The sequence below is a fragment of the Adiantum capillus-veneris genome, chromosome 6, assembly GCF_014529385.1.
Source record: "Adiantum capillus-veneris isolate H3 chromosome 6, ASM1452938v2, whole genome shotgun sequence".
Classification (NCBI taxonomy): Eukaryota; Viridiplantae; Streptophyta; class Polypodiopsida; order Polypodiales; family Pteridaceae; genus Adiantum; species Adiantum capillus-veneris.
In genome coordinates, this window is record NC_140936.1 from 173,370,480 (window position 1) to 173,389,130 (window position 18,651).

At 42.1% G+C, this 18,651-nt stretch overlaps 1 protein-coding gene and 2 pseudogenes across 1 annotated transcript; all 3 read right to left on the bottom strand.

Annotated features, from left to right (window-relative positions):
- Window positions 1–1,089: 1,089 nt before the first annotated feature.
- LOC147456733 (uncharacterized) lies at window positions 1,090–2,737 on the bottom strand (annotated as a pseudogene).
- A 1,182-nt stretch (window positions 2,738–3,919) lies between these two features.
- On the bottom strand, window positions 3,920–13,766 carry LOC147456734 (uncharacterized; annotated as a pseudogene).
- Window positions 13,767–15,072: 1,306 nt separating this feature from the next.
- Window positions 15,073–15,672, bottom strand: LOC147456735 (uncharacterized). Its single transcript, XM_086515536.1, has one exon. The coding sequence runs from the start codon at window positions 15,670–15,672 to the stop codon at window positions 15,073–15,075; it is 600 nt and encodes a 199-aa protein (XP_086371662.1).
- Between the last annotated feature and the right edge of the window lie 2,979 nt (window positions 15,673–18,651).

The window sequence follows — 18,651 nt, forward strand, 5'->3', positions numbered from 1 at the left end:
GGCACAGGCTTCGAGCTCCCCCTGCTTGCACTTACTTCTAAGCACTGGGCATGGGCAGCTCATTCTCGTTGTTGGGCTACTTCATTACACACCCAAACCACTACATGTGTGGGCCACATGCAGAACCTACAGACGTGTGCTTGCATACGCATTCGCACAAATATGCATGCGCCCACACATACATGTGTCCATACGAATTCAAAAGACAAGATAGAAGGGGCAAAACAACAATAGAGGAATTATTATAACATTTCTGCATGCTGTGCATATCAATGAAAAGAAAGTTTTGCTTATAACATATTACCCTATTTTGTTATGTGTTTGCTCACTTTCATGTTTAAACACTCACATTTAAATGTATAGCACCATAGCAGCAAACAAAAATTAAAATTTAAACTGAGTTAACATGTTTCAAGATACTCCATTTGCTTAATGCCTACAATAAGCTTGGTATGAAAGTTAAATTCAGCTCCAAGACATATAGATGTTGGAACGCTAACATGCCTCTCAAGACACATATTAGAAGGCAGTCACTGGTTACTATGTCCGAGGCGGACCGTTCACAAGTGCAAGGCTTAACCGCCAACTGTGCATCACAATCCTAGTTGAGAGAGGGGCTCAGGAGAGCGGGCATCCATTGCAGACAGCTGCCTTCCATCAGGATGCGTTCGCACGGACAATTGGTAAAGAAACATTCCTAAAAAACAACCAGAAAACAACCATGTAACAAGCCTCTCTCTCTCTCTCTCTCTCTCTCTCTCTCTCTCTCTCTCTCTCTCTCTCTCTCTCTCTCTCTCTCTCTCTCTCTCTTAGACACACACACACACACACACACACACACACCACACAAACAGCACACACAAAGAATAAGTTTTATCAAGAAATAAATGCAGGATAAAGAAATAAAAATATACAAGGATAAGCATTATCAAGAAATAAATGTAGTATCAACAAATCCAAAAATACAAATACTCTATCAAGTACTATCAGGCAATAAATGCACACATCCAAACAAACAAACGCATAACACACGTACAACAAATAGACAGGGGTATATATTCAACCTGTTAAACATGTCACATGCGCCAATCACCAAGTGCACACCTCTTGCTCCAACCCATACCAAACATAAGTCTCTTCCTTCAACATTTTCTCCCTCAATTGCCACCGCTGCTTACAGTCTTCATCCTTCAAGTCGAATACACAATCACCAAGAACGAGTCTCATCAAGCCATCGAACAACCTGCGTACCCCTTCAACTTTCCCATTACCATATTCAACCTTGGGCAAAGAAAACCATTGGGAGCTCAAGTAGTAGGTGCCAACGAGCATAGGGCCATCCGCATAACTTGCCTGTCGATCGTCACGATAATTCTTCCTGTAAAACTCAGTGCCCTTCTTGAATTTCACATGTAGTTCTTCAACATCCGTTCTCTTCATGCCTGTGATTCCCTGGTGCCTTTTAAACTCAGCCATAGAATTCATATCAATCCTCCCATCTCTAATCTGCACATACCCTTCTGCAACAAGAATCCCATACGACCACGTGGACGAGGTCATAACCAAGACATACATAAATCTACCATGCCCCCTTGACAAGTTAACCATAGCATGCTTAACTACATAAAAACCACCTTGAAATCGAGCATTCCATTTATGTTTGTCTTCGAGAAACTTGCGTTCCAACACACATACAACTCTGTCTGGATTGAAGATGATATTAGACTTGGAGGTAGCCTTCTCCCGCGGTCTGTCATCACTGACATGAAGAACTCCATCAACAAAGCCTGTTGCCACATCAGCATCCTGTTGCAAGTCACCCAACAGCTCAGCAGCTTCCTCTGGAAAGAGAGAGTCCTTGATTATCACCATCAGACCGACTAGTCACAAATGGTTCCTGTACATCCTCCGTGTCTGGATTAATGTAGCATCCTAAATTCTCCTCATCGTCGACCTTCCTTTTCTTGCTCCCTACCATCAGTTCCTCATAAGATCACTTCCGCTTCAACCCAACACAGCGTTGATTGTGAATTTCCACGTCCTTCCTGGAGGGTTTTGTGAACTTCCACACACCATCCAAAAATGCAAAATGCACAGGAAATGCTTGCCGCTCAGTTTCTGCCTTGCAATATGCATGTTCTGCTTCCAGGAATTTATTAAACCATCTCCACCTAGCCTGAGCTGTTTCCTTTTCATCCAGAACATTCCCCTCGAACTTGTCTTGAACGGGAAAGTGGCATCCCACAGGAACATCAACAATCTCCACTAACGGGAAGTTGGCAGCAAACAAATCTTTGTGGAAGAAATTTGGAGCAATCTTTGCTAGATCTGTGACTCTCCACTTCTTCCTCTTGATGCTTGCAGAGGCAGAAGTTAAATGACTACGAAGCGAAGATACAGAACCGTGTTCCTTCTCTGCATCCGGTTCCTTCTTTGGATCCACTCCTGGAATCTCCTCCTCTCCTTCCTTTGGGACATCCGCTTTGTCAGACTTTTTCTTCAGACGGAGCACTCGATCTTGAAGATCCCGCACATTCCCAGACTTTGGCAGACCAGATCTTGTGAGTAAATCCTGAACTGCAAGCCAGAAGCATCAAATAAGCAGCCAGGAAAACACATCCAGTGAGGGAAAAGCAGCAGGAAAATACGTACGCTGCTTTTTTTTCAGACGTTGCACGCCCTCCTCCGTGAGATTTCCCAGATCAGGCTTCATTCGGTAAGGAAAGCACGTCGCCATGCTAACTGCGCTCGATCGCGCTACACAGAACGAGAGAGAGGATGTTAGGGTTTGATGACTTTTGTGATGTAGGGTTAGGCGACACAGAACGATGTTACGGTTTGACTTACAACTATGCCTTTTGTGATGTAGGGTTAGGCTACACTCACTCACTGTGGGCGTAGAAGATGGGACAACCCATCATTATCATCATGAACCGCCCAAATTTTCTCGGCCTCAAATATTTATTCTTGCCCCCGACCATGAAATTATAAGAAGCTGATGCTTGCACATGCAAATTAGTCGCAACTTGCTATGGGAAAACTCGGCTATAATGAAGCCTAGCATGAAGGGAAGTAGCAAATAGAAAGAATCAGTATAGAAAATAAGTAGTTGTTGATAGGGCAAAGGTACCACTAAAGATAGATGCATGCGCATGTAGTTGTTGGCATTATGTGAGAACGATCTACATTGTAATGCAATATCACCTCAACCGGTTCATCTACGTGCGTAGCACCCTTGCAAGGTTTTTCCAAAGCTTGTACAACGCCCACATGTCACACTTCTAAGGATAAATACGAATAGTTTATGGTAGTTGTCCAGTATCATGCGCCATGATGTGCAAAAATATATCCACCCACAAACCCTCGGATCAACGTTTTCCCAAATATGAATCCACCGCACATGTAGGCAAAACCAACCTTAACCCATGTGTGTACACATCTTTAGATATTGTTTTAGCGAGAAATAACCAATTCATGTGCACATGGAATGGAAGTACACAAATCATTTCGTCACTATGGGTGTAGAAAATGGGGCAACAACCCATCATCATCATCATAAACTGCCCAAATTTTCTCGGCCTCAAATATTTCTTCTTGCCCCCGACCATGAAGTTCTCAAAAGCTGTTGCTGCCTGCGCATGTAAATTAGTAGCAGTTTGCTATGGGAAAACCCAGCCACCATAATGAAGACTAGCACTACTAAGGGAAGTAGAAAATAGATAAGATTAGAACAACAAATAAGTACTTGATAGGGCAATTACATATCTTTGTATACATATGTGAGTTTTTTCATATGTAGATACTTGAAGACTCTTGGTTTGTCATGCTTCTTTCCTTGATGGGAAAATAGCATTTGGAATTGGCCTCCTTGTTTATCTTCATACAAGCATTGAATTCTTGAAGCGGTGGTTTGGAAGCTTCATTTAATCATGTATTCTGAAAGAGGCTCCATGCGACTATCAGGCATTATAGTTCTTCCTGAAGGAGTACGAGCGGAAGTGTGACGCGAGAGAGAGTGCGAGAAGAAGAGCACGACGATATGGTGAACTCGCTCTACTGTAATGTGTAGAGCATAGTGAGTTCCTATTAGGTTTTTACAAAAGAATATGTGTACATACCTGGCGGCCCGCCCACTTACCTAGGCGACCACATTGGGCTTTATACCCCAACAACCTCCCACTTAAAGTCCAATGTGGTACTTTAAGTGTGAGAGAAGCTACTATACAAGCTAACATACAAAAGATGTGGAGAAGTGATGTACTACCCAACACCTAACTGCTTGCAAAAATGCGCAAAGCTCTCTGAGGGAATTCCTTTTGTAAGTAGATTAGCAGGATTTTCTATGGTGTGAACTTTGACAAGCTGAAGTTGCTTATCCTCGAGCATTTCCCTGATGAAATGATACTTCACATCCACATGCTTTGTCTTTGAGTGATAAACTGGATTGCGAGCCAATTGTATAGCACTTTGACTATCACAATATAACACAGGCATCTCTTCTTTGATTCCCAAATCTGTTACTAGTCGATTAAGCCAAATTGATTCTTTGCATGCCTCTGATGCTGCAACATATTCAGCCTATGTAGTAGACCGAGTAACACAATCTTGTAATCTAGAATGCCATGATACTGCTCCACCAGCCAATGTAAAGACATACCCTGACGTAGACCTTTGGTTGTCTAAGTCACCTGCATAATCTGAGTCTGTAAAACCCTTTACACTTAGCTCTTGACTCCCATAGCATATACGCATACTCTTTGTAGCTTTCAGGTATCTCAATATTCCTTTCACTGCCTCCCAATGTTTCTTGCCTGGGTTTGACATGTATCGACTTACTACTCCCACTGCAAATGCAATGTTTGGGCGAGTAGCAATCATTGCATACATTAAACTACCCACTGCAGACGCATATGGAATCTTATCCATTTCAGCATGTTCTTCCTCAGACACAGGACAATCTTGTTTGCTAAGTTTCACATATGGTGGCAATGGAACACTCAATGCCTTTCCCTTCTCCATATTGAAACGTTGCAAAACCTTGTCAATATACTCTGTTTGAAATAACCAAATCAACTTCTTTGATCTGTCTCTCTCAATGTGCATACCAAGTATATGACTTGCCTCACCCATGTCTTTCATGTCAAACGATTTTGCCATCTTTGACTTCAAAGCTGAAATTTCTTCCAAGTGCTTACCAGCAATCAACATGTCATGCACATACAAAATAAGGATCAGCCAATTGCCATCCTTAGCCTTCTTTGTATATAGACAGTGATCGAACTCACTACGTTTGTAGCCTTGAGAAAGCATAAACTTGTGGAACTTATGGTACCATGCCCTCGGTGATTGTTTTAAGCCATAAAGGCTCTTTAACAACTGGCATACCAAATCTTCCTTGCCTTTGTCAACAAACCCTTCTGGCTGCTGCATGTAAATTTCCACATCTAAATCACCATGCAAGAACGTTGTCTTGACATCCATTTGGTGCAACACCAAATCTAATATGGCAACCAATGCAAGAAAGCATCTCAATGTAGTCATCTTGACCACCGGAGAGAAGACTTCATCAAAGTCAATGCCTTCTTCTTGCTTAAAGCCCTTGGCAACAAGCCTTGCTTTGTACTTTGGCTGACTATCATGAGTGGTGATTTTATACCTGTAAACCCATTTACAAGGTAGATCCTTTTTGCCCTGTGGTAATTTAACTAGCTTCCATGTTTGGTTTTTATGCAGAGCTGTCATCTCTGACTGCATGGCCAATTGCCAATTTCCGGAGTCCTTCATTTGCACTGCTTCCTTGTAACATGAAGGCTCATTGCAATCAGTTACCATGACATAGTTCATAGATGGAACAAACCTATCAGGAGGTCGCGTGACACGTCCAGATCTACGCACAATAGGTGGCTCAAGCTCAACCACAAACTGTGGTTCCACTCTATCCTGTCCTTGCTCCTCTTGAGCCCTGACATTTTGTCTTGCACGTGCAGGTCCATCTTCTTGGAAGACAACTCTTCTAATCTCCTCAACCCTCTCTGGTTTAGAATGATATTTGGATTCATTAAAGTGAACATCATTGCTGCGGACAACCTTTCTGGATTTGGGATCCCAAAGTCTATACCCATCTCACCAGAATTACCATAGCCTAGAAAGATGCACTTTCTACTCTTTGGCTCAAGTTTGTTCCTAAATTCCTTTTGAACATGAGTATATGCCTCACAGCCAAAGACTCTGAGATGCTTGTATGAGGGCATTTTGCCTGACCATACTATCTCTGGCACTGAATCCTTCTGCAAAACCTTGCTAGGAGCTCTATTTACAAGATGAACAGCTATTGATACAGCTTCAGCCCAAAACCCATTTGGCAGCTGTGCATTAGACAACATACTTCTGACCTTCTCTTGTATGGTCCTATTCATCCTCTCAGAAACACCATTTTGAGGAGGATTGTAAGGAGCAGTAAGTTCACGTTTTATACCTTTTGAATCACAAAAGTCCTGAAAGGCCTTTGAAACATACTCTCCACCATTGTCAGTGCGTAAGCATTTAAGCTTCTTGCCACTCTGATTCAGCACAAGTGTCACAAACGTTTTGAAAACACTAAACGCTTCATCCTTATGGTACCATGCCGTCGGTGATTGTTTTAAGCCATAAAGGCTCTTTAACAACTGGCATACCAAATCTTCCTTGCCTTTCTCAACAAACCCTTCTGGCTGCTGCATGTAAATTTCCACATCTAAATCACCATGCAAGAACGTTGTCTTGACATCCATTTGGTGCAACACCAAATCTAATATGGCAACCAATGCAAGAAAGCATCTCAATGTAGTCATCTTGACCACCGGAGAGAAGACTTCATCAAAGTCAATGCCTTCTTCTTGCTTAAAGCCCTTGGCAACAAGCCTTGCTTTGTACTTTGGCTGACTATCATGAGTGGTGATTTTATACCTGTAAACCCATTTACAAGGTAGATCCTTTTTGCCCTGTGGTAATTTAACTAGCTTCCATGTTTGGTTTTTATGCAGAGCTGTCATCTCTGACTGCATGGCCAATTGCCAATTTCCGGAGTCCTTCATTTGCACTGCTTCCTTGTAACATGAAGGCTCATTGCAATCAGTTACCATGACATAGTTCATAGATGGAACAAACCTATCAGGAGGTCGCGTGACACGTCCAGATCTACGCACAATAGGTGGCTCAAGCTCAACCACAAACTGTGGTTCCACTCTATCCTGTCCTTGCTCCTCTTGAGCCCTGACATTTTGTCTTGCACGTGCAGGTCCATCTTCTTGGAAGACAACTCTTCTAATCTCCTCAACCCTCTCTGGTTTAGAATGATATTTGGATTCATTAAAGTGAACATCATTGCTGCGGACAACCTTTCTGGATTTGGGATCCCAAAGTCTATACCACATCTCACCAGAATTACCATAGCCTAGAAAGATTCACTTTCTACTCTTTGGCTCAAGTTTGTTACTAAATTCCTTTGGAACATGAGTATATGCCTCACAGCCAAAGACTCTGAGATGCTTGTATGAGGGCATTTTGCCTGACCATACTATCTCTGGCACTGAATCCTTCTGCAAAACCTTGCTAGGAGATCTATTTACAAGATGAACAGCTATTGATACAACTTCAGCCCAAAACCCATTTGGCAGCTGTGCACTAGACAACATACTTCTGACCTTCTCTTGTATGGTCCTATTCATCCTCTCAGAAACACCATTTTGAGGAGGATTGTAAGGAGCAGTAAGTTCACGTTTTATACCTTTTGAATCACAAAAGTCCTGAAAGGCCTTTGAAACATACTCTCCACCATTGTCAGTGCGTAAGCATTTAAGATTCTTGCCACTCTGATTCTCCACAAGTGTCACAAATGCTACCATTGTGGCAAGAAGGGTCACATGAAAAGAGACTGTAGAGAATGGAAAGCAGAAAAAGGCAAAGAGAAAGCTGAAGACCATGGTGAGAAGAACAAGTCCTCAGTGAAGATTCAGGAAATAAATGTGACAAACACTGTTGCAGAGGATGACAGTCTAGTGTCAGGAGACATCTACTTCTTGAATAATACAATGGACTCAGCTCTTCTTACAGCATCTGATGGAAATGCACTGAGTGACTGGATTATAGACTCAGGGGCATCACTTCATGTGTCTCCAAACAAGGAGTGGTTTACTTCTTATGTGACCACTAAAGATCATGTTCGGCTAGGCAATGGGCAGACATGTGAGATCTTAGGTGTTGGAGATGTTCAATTGAAGTTTCAGAATGGCTCTTCTTTCACGCTGAAGAATGTGAGACATGTTCCCGCAATTACAAAGAGCTTGATCAGCACAGGTTTACTTGATGATGCTGGCTACGTCACCATTTTTGGACAGAACATGTGGAAGATATCCAAGGGTTCTATGACAGTAGCACATGGAGTAAAGTCTGGAGGACTTTACATGATTTATGTATCAAATGTCTCTAAAATTGTAATCAATGTAACCGAGCAGCCGAACGTTTCTTTGTGGCATAGCCGGTTAGGACATATGTCCAAGAAGGGAATGGAAATCTTGTCTCGTTCTGGTTATTTGCCTGGCTTTTCATTTAATGATTTTGAATTCTGTGAACATTGTCTGTATGGTAAGCAAACACAAGCAGCCACGTAAGTATAGAAGCAGTAGAAGAGATACACAGTTGGCACTTGTTCATAGTGATTCGTGTGGACCTATGCCTAACCTATCTCTATGGGGAGCTTCTTACTTTATGACATTTATATATGATTACTCGAGGAAAGTATGGGTTTACTTTCTCAAGCACAAGGATGAAGCGTTTAGTGTTTTCAAAACGTTTGTGACACTTGTGGAGAATCAGAGTGGCAAGAAGCTTAAATGCTTACGCACTGACAATGGTGGAGAGTATGTTTCAAAGGCCTTTCAGGACTTTTGTGATTCAAAAGGTATAAAACGTGAACTTACTGCTCCTTACAATCCTCCTCAAAATGGTGTTTCTGAGAGGATGAATAGGACCATACAAGAGAAGGTCAGAAGTATGTTGTCTAATGCACAACTGCCAAATAGGTTTTGGGCTGAAGCTGTATCAATAGCTGTTCATCTTGTAAATAGATCTCCTAGCAAGGTTTTGCAGAAGGATTCAGTGCCAGAGATAGTATGGTCAGGCAAAATGCCCTCATACAAGCATCTCAGAGTCCTTGGCTGTGAGGCATATACTCACGTTCCAAAGGAATTTAGTAACAAACTTGAGCCAAAGAGTAGAAAGTGAATCTTTCTAGGCTATGGTAATTCTGGTGAGATGGGGTATAGACTTTGGGATCCCAAATCCAGAAAGGTTGTCCGCAGCAATGATGTTCACTTTAATGAATCCAAATATCATTCTAAACCAGAGAGGGGTGAGGAGATTAGAAGAGTTGTCTTCCAAGAAGATGGACCTGCACGTGCAAGACAAAATGTCAGGGCTCAAGAGGAGCAAGGACAGGATAGAGTGGAACCACAGGTTGTGGCTGAGCTTGAGCCACCTATTGTGCGTAGAAGGACTCTGGGAATTGGCAATTGGCCATGTAGTCAGAGATGACAGCTTTGCATAAAAACAAGACATGGAAGCTAGTTAAATTACCACAGGGCAAAAAGGCTCTACCTTGTAAATGAGTTTACAGGTATAAGATCACCGCTCATGATAGTCAGCCAAAGTACAAAGCAAGGCTTGTTGCCAAGGGCTTTAAGCAAGAACAAGGCATTGACTTTGATGAAGACTTCTCTCCAGTGGTCAAGATGACTACATTGAGATGGTTTCTTGCATTGGTTGCCATATTAGATTTGGTGTTGCACCAAATGGATGTCAAGACAGCGTTCTTGCATGGTGATTTAGATCTGGAAATTTACATGCAGCAGCCAGAAGGGTTTGTTGAGAAAGGCAAGGAAGATTGGGTATGCCAGTTGTTAAAGAGTCTTTATGGATTAAAACAATCACCGAGGGCATGGTACCATAAATTCCACAAGTTTATGATTTCTCAAGGCCATAAACGTAGTGAGTTCGATCACTGTCTATATACAAAGAAGGCTAAGGATGGTAGTTGGATGATCCTTATTTTGTATGTGGATGACATGTTGATTGTTGGCAAGCACTTGGAAGAAATTTCAGCTTTGAAGTCAAAGATGGAAAAATCGTTTGACATGAAAGACATGGGTGAGGCAAGTCATATACTTGGTATGCGCATCGAGAGAGACAGATCAAAGAAGTTGATTTGGTTATCTCAAACAGAGTATATTAACAAGGTTTTGCAACGTTTCAATATGGACAAGGGAAAGGCACTGAGTGTTCCATTGCCACCATATGTGAAACTTAGCAAACAAGATTGTCCTGTGTCTGAGGAAGAACATGCTGAAATGGATAAGATTCCACATGCGTCTGCAGTGGGTAGTTTGATGTATGCAATGATTGCTACTCGCCCAGACATTGCATTTGCAGTGGGAGTAGTAAGTCGATACATGTCAAACCCAGGCAAGAAACATTGGGAGGCAGTGAAAGGAATATTGAGATACCTGAAAGCTACAAAGAGTATGCGTATATGCTATGGGAGTCAGGAGCTAAGTGTAAAGGGTTTTACAGACTCAGATTATGCAGGTGACTTAGACAACTGAAGGTCTACGTCAGGGTATGTCTTTACATTGGCTGGTGGAGCAGTATCATGGCGTTCTAGATTACAAGATTGTGTTACTCAGTCTACTACAGAGGCTGAATATGTTGCAGCATCAGAGGCATGCAAAGAATCAATTTGGCTTAATCAACTAGTAACAGATTTGGGAATCAAAGAAGAGATGCCTGTGTTATATTGTGATAGTCAAAGTGCTATACAATTGGCTCGCAATCCAGTTTATCACTCAAAGACAAAGCATGTGGATGTGAAGTATCATTTCATCAGGGAAATGCTCGAGGATAAGCAACTTCAGCTTGTCAAAGTTCACACCATAGAAAATCCTGCTGATCTACTTACAAAAGGACTTCCCTCAGAGAGCTTTGCGCATTTTCGCAAGTAGTTAGGTGTAGGGTAGTACATCACTTCTCTACATCTCTTGTATATTAGCTTGTATAGTAGCTTCTCTCACACCTAAAGTACCACATTGGACTTTAAGTGGGAGGTTGTTGGGGTATAAAGCCCAATGTGGTCGCCTAGGTAAGTGGGCGGGCCGCCAGGTATGTACACATATTCTTTTGTAAAAACCTAATAAGAACTCACTATGCTATACACATTACAGTAGAGCGAGGTCACCATATCGTCGTGCTCTTCTTCTCGCACTCTCTCTCGCGTCGCACTTCCGCTCGTACTCCTTCACTATGTCACTCTTGCCTTTAGCACTATGGGACTTGCTACGAGACTGATTCCTCTTTCCACCTTTGTACTTTTCTTTGGTCCTTCCCCTGACAACTAAGGCTGTTCCTTTGCCTTTGTCCATTGTCTTTCTATTGGTTTCTTCAGTAAGCAGACTTCCTTTTACACCTGCTATGTTCAAACCATCTGGAGGTGCATAATTACTCAAAGCTGTGCGAAAAGTGTCCCAACTTTCCGGCAATGGGATCAACAGGAACATAGCTCTAACAGGTTCATCAAACTTGACACCTTGAGTTGACAACTGACTGTAGATGGTGTTGAATTCATTCAGATGATTGGACATAGGGGTCCCTTCTTTCATCTTCAAATCAACAAGCTTCTTAATCCAATATACCTGTGAAGCTGCACTCTGCTTCTCATAAAGATCACTCAGCTTTATCCATGCTTGATAAGCCGACATGTCGTCTGCTACATTGAAGTAAACGCTTTCTGCCAAAGTCGGCATAATGGTAAAAGTGCCAATTCATCCATTTCGCTCCATTCATCTTCGTCCATATCTTCTGGTTTTATCCCCTTGAGCTTTATAGGTTTTATCTGCTTCTTTTGTACCAACACGTGCCGAATCTGCTTCTTCCACAATGGGAAATTGGTTCCATCCAGCTTCTTGATATTGTAAAGAGCAGTGTCCTGTGATCCAGCCATAGCTACGCTTCACAGTGGTTTACTTTCCTGGGAAAAAATTCGGCAGAGTTTCCCCCTGTAAACTGACCTCTGAACCAATATCAACCTGTCAAATGAACCAAGAAAGCTTCAGATTCTGCATAAATTTTGGCAGAGTCTCTTTTGTAAAATGGCTCTGGTGTACTCAAAAAACAGACCAAAAACAGCTCAAAAAACACTGTCTCTCTGACACTGTAAGCTACGGGTAAACCTGTCCTGCACCTGTACTGTCTCTCACTGTCCTGTCACTGTCTTGTAAGCATAGACTGTGACAATGCCTCAACGGCAGTAAAGCAAAGATGCAATCCCAACTGTCTAACTCACAGTCAATACATCCTAGCTGCCTATCTAAGGGTGCTCGAGGGATCGCTCCAAGACCTGTATCACCGAAAGGATCTCAACATTCGAGAATCCCCCAGCTCAATAAAACCTCACTTGACCCTCAACAAAGGCTGCAGTAAATTTGACAGTACATAGACTTCCCACAAAGTCATACATCCACAAATTTCCCACTATATGCTGTAACCGCTGCGGCGGTTGTTTGCTGCGTGACTCACAACCAGCAAACCCTCAACAGACATACATCATCTCTGACAATACATCCCATGTGGAAGTACCTGCAATGTCAGGATGAAATCTGGAATATCAAGCAGCAAACACAAGCTACCTGATGAACTAGTGGATGTCGCCTACAGTCTGTGTGTAGATGCGCCCATGTCGTATGTGACACGCCTCCAAGAACTGAGCCGTCCTTCGATGTGTAGACAGCCACAAATTAGCACTCTAGGAGTGCCGATATCCTCAGCACCCGCAGTCATAGGCCGAAACCCCAAATTTGCAGAGTCAGATCTGCACCCGCCGAGACCACGTAGTCAAAAATGGCCTGCGCAGAACTTTGTCGAAGCCGAACGATGGCGGAGATGACCTCAGAATGAAATTTTGAGAACACCTAGCCGTACGGGTTATCCCACAAGAGTTGGGGCCATGTCTTCGCCTGTCAAATTTCACTCCAATCTGAGCTGGTGACTCTAGCCTCCTGCAGTGCTGCCCCGAGCCTCGATCTGAGATCTGATACCAGTTGAAGGAGTACGAGCGGAAGTGTGACGCGAGAGAGAGTGCGAGAAGAAGAGCACGACGATATGGTGAACTCGCTCTACTGTAATGTGTAGATCATAGTGAGTTCTTATTAGGTTTTTACAAAAGAATATGTGTACATACCTGGCGGCCCGCCCACTTACCTGGGCGACCACATTGGGCTTTATACCCCAACACTTCCATTGTGTGAGGCTTCCTGATGAATGTTTGAGCGTTCCAATGTTGGCATTCATTGAACTTGACCAGCTCCTGACTTAAGAGAGCTTGTTGTTTCAGCCTTCGAACCCTCTCCTAGATACCTTGTACATCTTGTGTGGTCACCTTGCTTGATGGTTTGTGGTAGCATCTTGGGATCAAAGCCAGGTGGGTGGCTAAGAGTAGGCTTTAATGCTTGTGGCCCATTGAGGCCGACTATCTCGCTTGGATCTGGCATTGTCTTTGGTGTATTCGCCCTAGGAGTTCTTGAAATAAATAAAGCTTGAAAGTTACTAGGATTCATACAAGATACGAATGGAAACCAACCCTTTGCCTCTTCTTCTGATAGATCTGGTGGGGGAATGGGCCTGTAGAAATTCTTAGTTTGATCTTGATAAAAGATTTTCTTGCTTTCTGGTTCCTCATACATCCTTAAGAGTGGGGTTCCACTATTATAGTATATGGAGGATTTGGATGAAACTTTTCAAATGTAATCCCCATGGTAGTTCTAAAAAATTTAATGTTGCTTTCGATGTTTGGTGATCAAAATACAGCATTTGTATCTAATAGAATAGGCATGTATGTTGAATTGGATTCCCCAAAATTCAACATTATGTGTTGTTGACTGGATTCTCTTGAACCTGAGATTACTTAGATAGTACGAACTAGTACTATACTGCAATCTTCAAAACCATTTTGTTTTCATTGTGGTCCCTATTCAAGCTCTCATTATCCGATGCTCTACTTATCCACCTATGAATCCTTGAGTTGAGACCCATGAAGGAACCTCAGATTCGTCTCTTGTTGAGATGGCCTCTATTCCTTCTATTGGTGTCCTTGCCACATCTCGATAGGAGTGATCAATCGGGTTAATGCATGTGATGGCCTTTGGTTGCCGTAGGTAGATGTAGTTGGATCCCCAATCCTGAATCATTTTGAGTTGCTGCATGAACGGACGTCCAAGAATGATGTCATAATTTGGGTTCTTCCCAAAATCTACTACTGCAAATGTATGCTCGTACTCCACTCCACATGAGGTGAGAATGACTTTCTCTAGGAGTCCGATAGGTTTCTCAATGTATCCATCAGCCAACTGTAACTTTATGCATGTTTGCTTTAAAGCTGGTCTTTCCCCGAGTTTCCCACATCTTTTTTGTGGCAATTGCAACAGCTGCTCCACAATCTAGGATAGCTAAATTGCTATGCCCTGCGTATTCTACTGGTAGGGTGGTGTTTCCATCATTTCCCTCATAATATTCTCCTTCTTTGTTTAATGGTACTAGCTCAATCGATTGCTTTTGCCCTTCCCTAGCCGACTGTTGTTTTTCATTCTATCTCTTTTTGCTTCTAGCTCTTCTGTCCCTTCCTTCCTTCCAGCTATTTTTGTGGCTCCTATTGCTCTTACTAAGGACATTGCCTTGTTCTCTTGTATGGTGCTCCTTGGCGTTGGCCTGAGCACTAGTTATTCCTGAATAGACACAACTTGTTCTGTTTTTGATACTCCTAATGGCATGTGAAGTGTTGGTGAATGAATTGGTTTGTTGGACCTCTATTGGTCGAATGACCACTCGTGGCATGCATGTTTCCTGAACCAATTAGTTTGGATTCACTCAGAGATACTGCGTCTAGTCGTTTCTGATGACAAGACCTAGGACCTAGTGATGTAGTTTTTGATTGCGACAAACGAATAGTTTCTTTTGAAGTGCTTGCCTCCCCTCGTCAGTTAAAAGACCTTCCTAGGTGTTTGAAGTCTCCCCTCCTCGGTTAAAAGACCTTCCTAGGTGTTTGAAGTCAGATAAGAGATCCCACTCTTGGCAAAAGGTATCCTTGAGGATTATGGATTTGTGAAAGCTCTCAGTCCTATTGAAGAAGACGTAAAGCACCTTTTCATCAGTCAGGCTGTGCTTCAATGGGTTCTTTCTGTGATAGAAGAACTCACTCCCTAAGTCATTCCTCTTGTATAAGGCTCTATTGTCATCACCTATGAGGACTCTTTTTGTTACTACCAAATTAATCATCTTGAGGTTTGGTTGGACTGACCTGGATGGTACTTCGTCTACATAGTGCGCTTCCCTCGGTACTATCCGGCCCAACACATCTACTGCATCAGGGTTATCTGTGAATAGATATGACACTCCGTCTCTACCCATGTATCGATCTCCCTGGTAGTTCACCCATAGTGCTAGATCAAAATGAGAGTGGCAATCCTCGATCTTGACCACCCTGCAGATCTTAGCACCATACATGTTTTCTTGTGCAAATGTGATCTTGACATTATAGTCCAATTTGAAGCTATGGGATCTTGAAAGGTTGGATGCTGTGGTGGCCATGCCCATGCTTGGCGGGCTTCGTAAGCAACACTCTCTTGGTGGTGGTCATGCCTATTTTGGATTGTTTCCTATTTTGGGCAGTTTCCTATTTTGGGTTGTTTAGAGGCCATTTTGGTCAATTTTTCTGGGAGATTTTCAAAATTATTTGACCTTACCCAAACTTGTCTAGAACTCATTTTGAAGACATTAGATCACTACTACACGAAAAAATAGCGCACTTTTTTCGGACAAAATTGCCCGAATTTTTGTTAGTTTCCCATAGTGAATTCACTATGCGAAAATCGTCCTAGGACTAGAATTTTGACTATGGGTGTCGTCCCACTCGTAACGATGTGAAACTTATACTCCCCAAATTTGGCACCAATGACCGAAAAAAGGCTCCATACTCTTTTTTTTTTTTTTTTTGAACCTCTTCTCTTTCCCCAATGCTTGCAAGACTAGCAGTAGCAAATGCACCTGTATGTGTATGACAAGGAATTGCGATTCCTTATTTGACTAGATTCACAAGATTGCTGATAACTTGAGCTCTGGAAGGAATTTTGATGATTCGTAAAGACCGTTAAAATCCTGGGACCATGCTCTACAAGGCTAGCACAAAAGTTTATAGCAGTATGAAGGATGGTAAGGAATCGCGATTCCTTACCTGACACACAATGATATGTTTTGGTTTTTCAGATATGTTAAGCACATTCAGTAGAGCTCAAAAAGTGTGTTGCCTACCAAAAGTGGATTCTGAAAGCATATCAGAACATGCAATCTGTGCTATTTCAGAGACAGGATGATAGAATGATGACCACATGAGTTTTAAATGTCACATTTATGAACTAACAACACCAGTGTCCTCAGTAAACATAGGACAACCCATCCATGACAGAATATATATGTTGTATGTTGGATGGTAAGAAATCGCGCTATCTTATCTGACACACAATGACACGTTTTGAAAAGCTAGGTGTATTAGACACATGCAACAGAGTACAATGGGTATGTTTTCATCAAAACTTGGAATTTGTAAACCCCTAGAATAGTCAATATGTGCTATTTTACCTGCTGAGATGCTAAAATGATGACCACTCACCACAATTTAAAACTCCAAAAATTATGAACCAATTTGATCAGTATGCTCCTTAGACATAGCCCAACACAGTCATGCAGAAAAAGTATGGTAGTATGTAGAATGGTAAGAGATCGCGATCTCTTACCTGACACACAGTGACACTGTTTGATTTGCCAGGGTTGTTATACACATGTAGTAGAGTCTCCTAAGTGTATTTTCATCCAAAGGTGGGGTTTGTGAGCATGTCAAATCATGTGTTTATGGCTGTTTTAGCTGTTTAGGTGCTAAACTGATGATCATGCCCAATTTATGAGTTTCTTGTCAGATCTAACATGACCAGTATGCTTAATAGTCCTAACCCAACACAGCCATGCAAAAAAATATAGCAGTATGATGACTGGTAAGAAATCTCGATTTCTTATCTGAGGCCATCTGTTCCAATTGCAGCTTTTTCATGCAAAAAGATGATGTTCTATCATATCACAATCATTTTGAACAATTTTTAGCTCAATGAAACAAGCCTATTACCATACATGAACGCTTTTCTATTTTATGGTCAAGACTCCCCTTTTTTTATGGTTTTAGACCCTTTTCGGGGGATCAGTGAGACCTACTCTACCTACTCCTAATGCGAAAATAAATGTAAAATAAACGAAAGGACTAAACGACAAAATAACTTAAAGAAAAACGATGCGAAATGAATGCTCTCCAAAGAGCTCACGAAGGTCTAAATCCTAATGCCAAATGAAAAGGCATAGCATGTCCCACACATTATCCTTACCTAATCTAAGAGGTCCTTGAGAGTCCCACCCTCTGGCTACCTCGAGAGCCTTGAAGTCCCACTCCAACCTCTCACCTACTCTAATGTGAAAGTGAAAGTACTCTAATCAAAATTAGAGGAACCTTTGACAGTGATAAAAGCAAGAAAGACCCGCTAATCTAGGTACTCATTCCTCAGCAGCTGTGCCAATGTTAGTGGCACACCGCGACTGGACGTCAAAGCATAGCATTTTCGGACACTAACATATTATCAATGCCTGGGGACGTGACCCGATTAGTGCATGGAGGCTACGTAGGTTTGTCAAACGCTACGGGATCTATCAACAACACAATGAAAGCAACACATAACCAATCGAATAAGGAATCGAGCTAATACAAACAACACAACTCTCTTTCCTACGTGCATACACAAGACTTTTCAATGAGCAAACATCATTCAAATGTCACAAAACTCATTGAGCATACTTATATAACATAGAGGAACATGATCAAGCACTCAAATCTCAGATTTTGAGATGGTAAAAAATCGCGATCTCTTAGCTACCAGGGCGGAAAATCAGTGTTTTTGGGCTTGCAAACACACTAGTTACGTAAGTAGATGCTTCCTACATACTTTTGCATGCAAAAGGATTGTAATTAAGGCCCCAAATCACTCTAATCAGCTTACTAATGAGCGGATAAAGAGAGCATTAATCATCACTATAAATTGGACATTAAACAGTAGAAAAGCAATTGATAATCACTTACACTTCATTAGAGACACAATATGAAGCAATGTTGATGCATAAATAGCTCCAATGAATCCTTCACAAATGGCTATGAGAGCTCTCACAAACGTGCACCTCTCTTTCTTCACTTACAAAAGGTTATCTTTTAAAAAGAGGTTTTTGACTTAAATACCTAGGTTATGAGGTTGTGGGTTCAATCCTCCTACCAATTGGAAGCCCATGGCCCCATTTAAGTCATAAAAATGAGAAAAGTTACATTTTTATTATGCGAGTAAGCCTTTAGCTTGGAAAAATAGTTCCCGCAGCAATGTGGGTTCCCGTATCCATTCCCATAACCACTCCTGTAACCTCTCTCTTTATCTTTGTCGTTCCGTTCCGCATGCGTTGCTGTGGCCGTAGCCTCGAAACACTGCGTCTGCT

What these genes read in the sequence shown, in the direction of transcription:
- LOC147456735 (XM_086515536.1), bottom strand. Translation starts at nt 15,672, where the DNA reads ATGGGCATGGCCACCACAGCATCCAACCTTTCAAGATCCCATAGCTTC.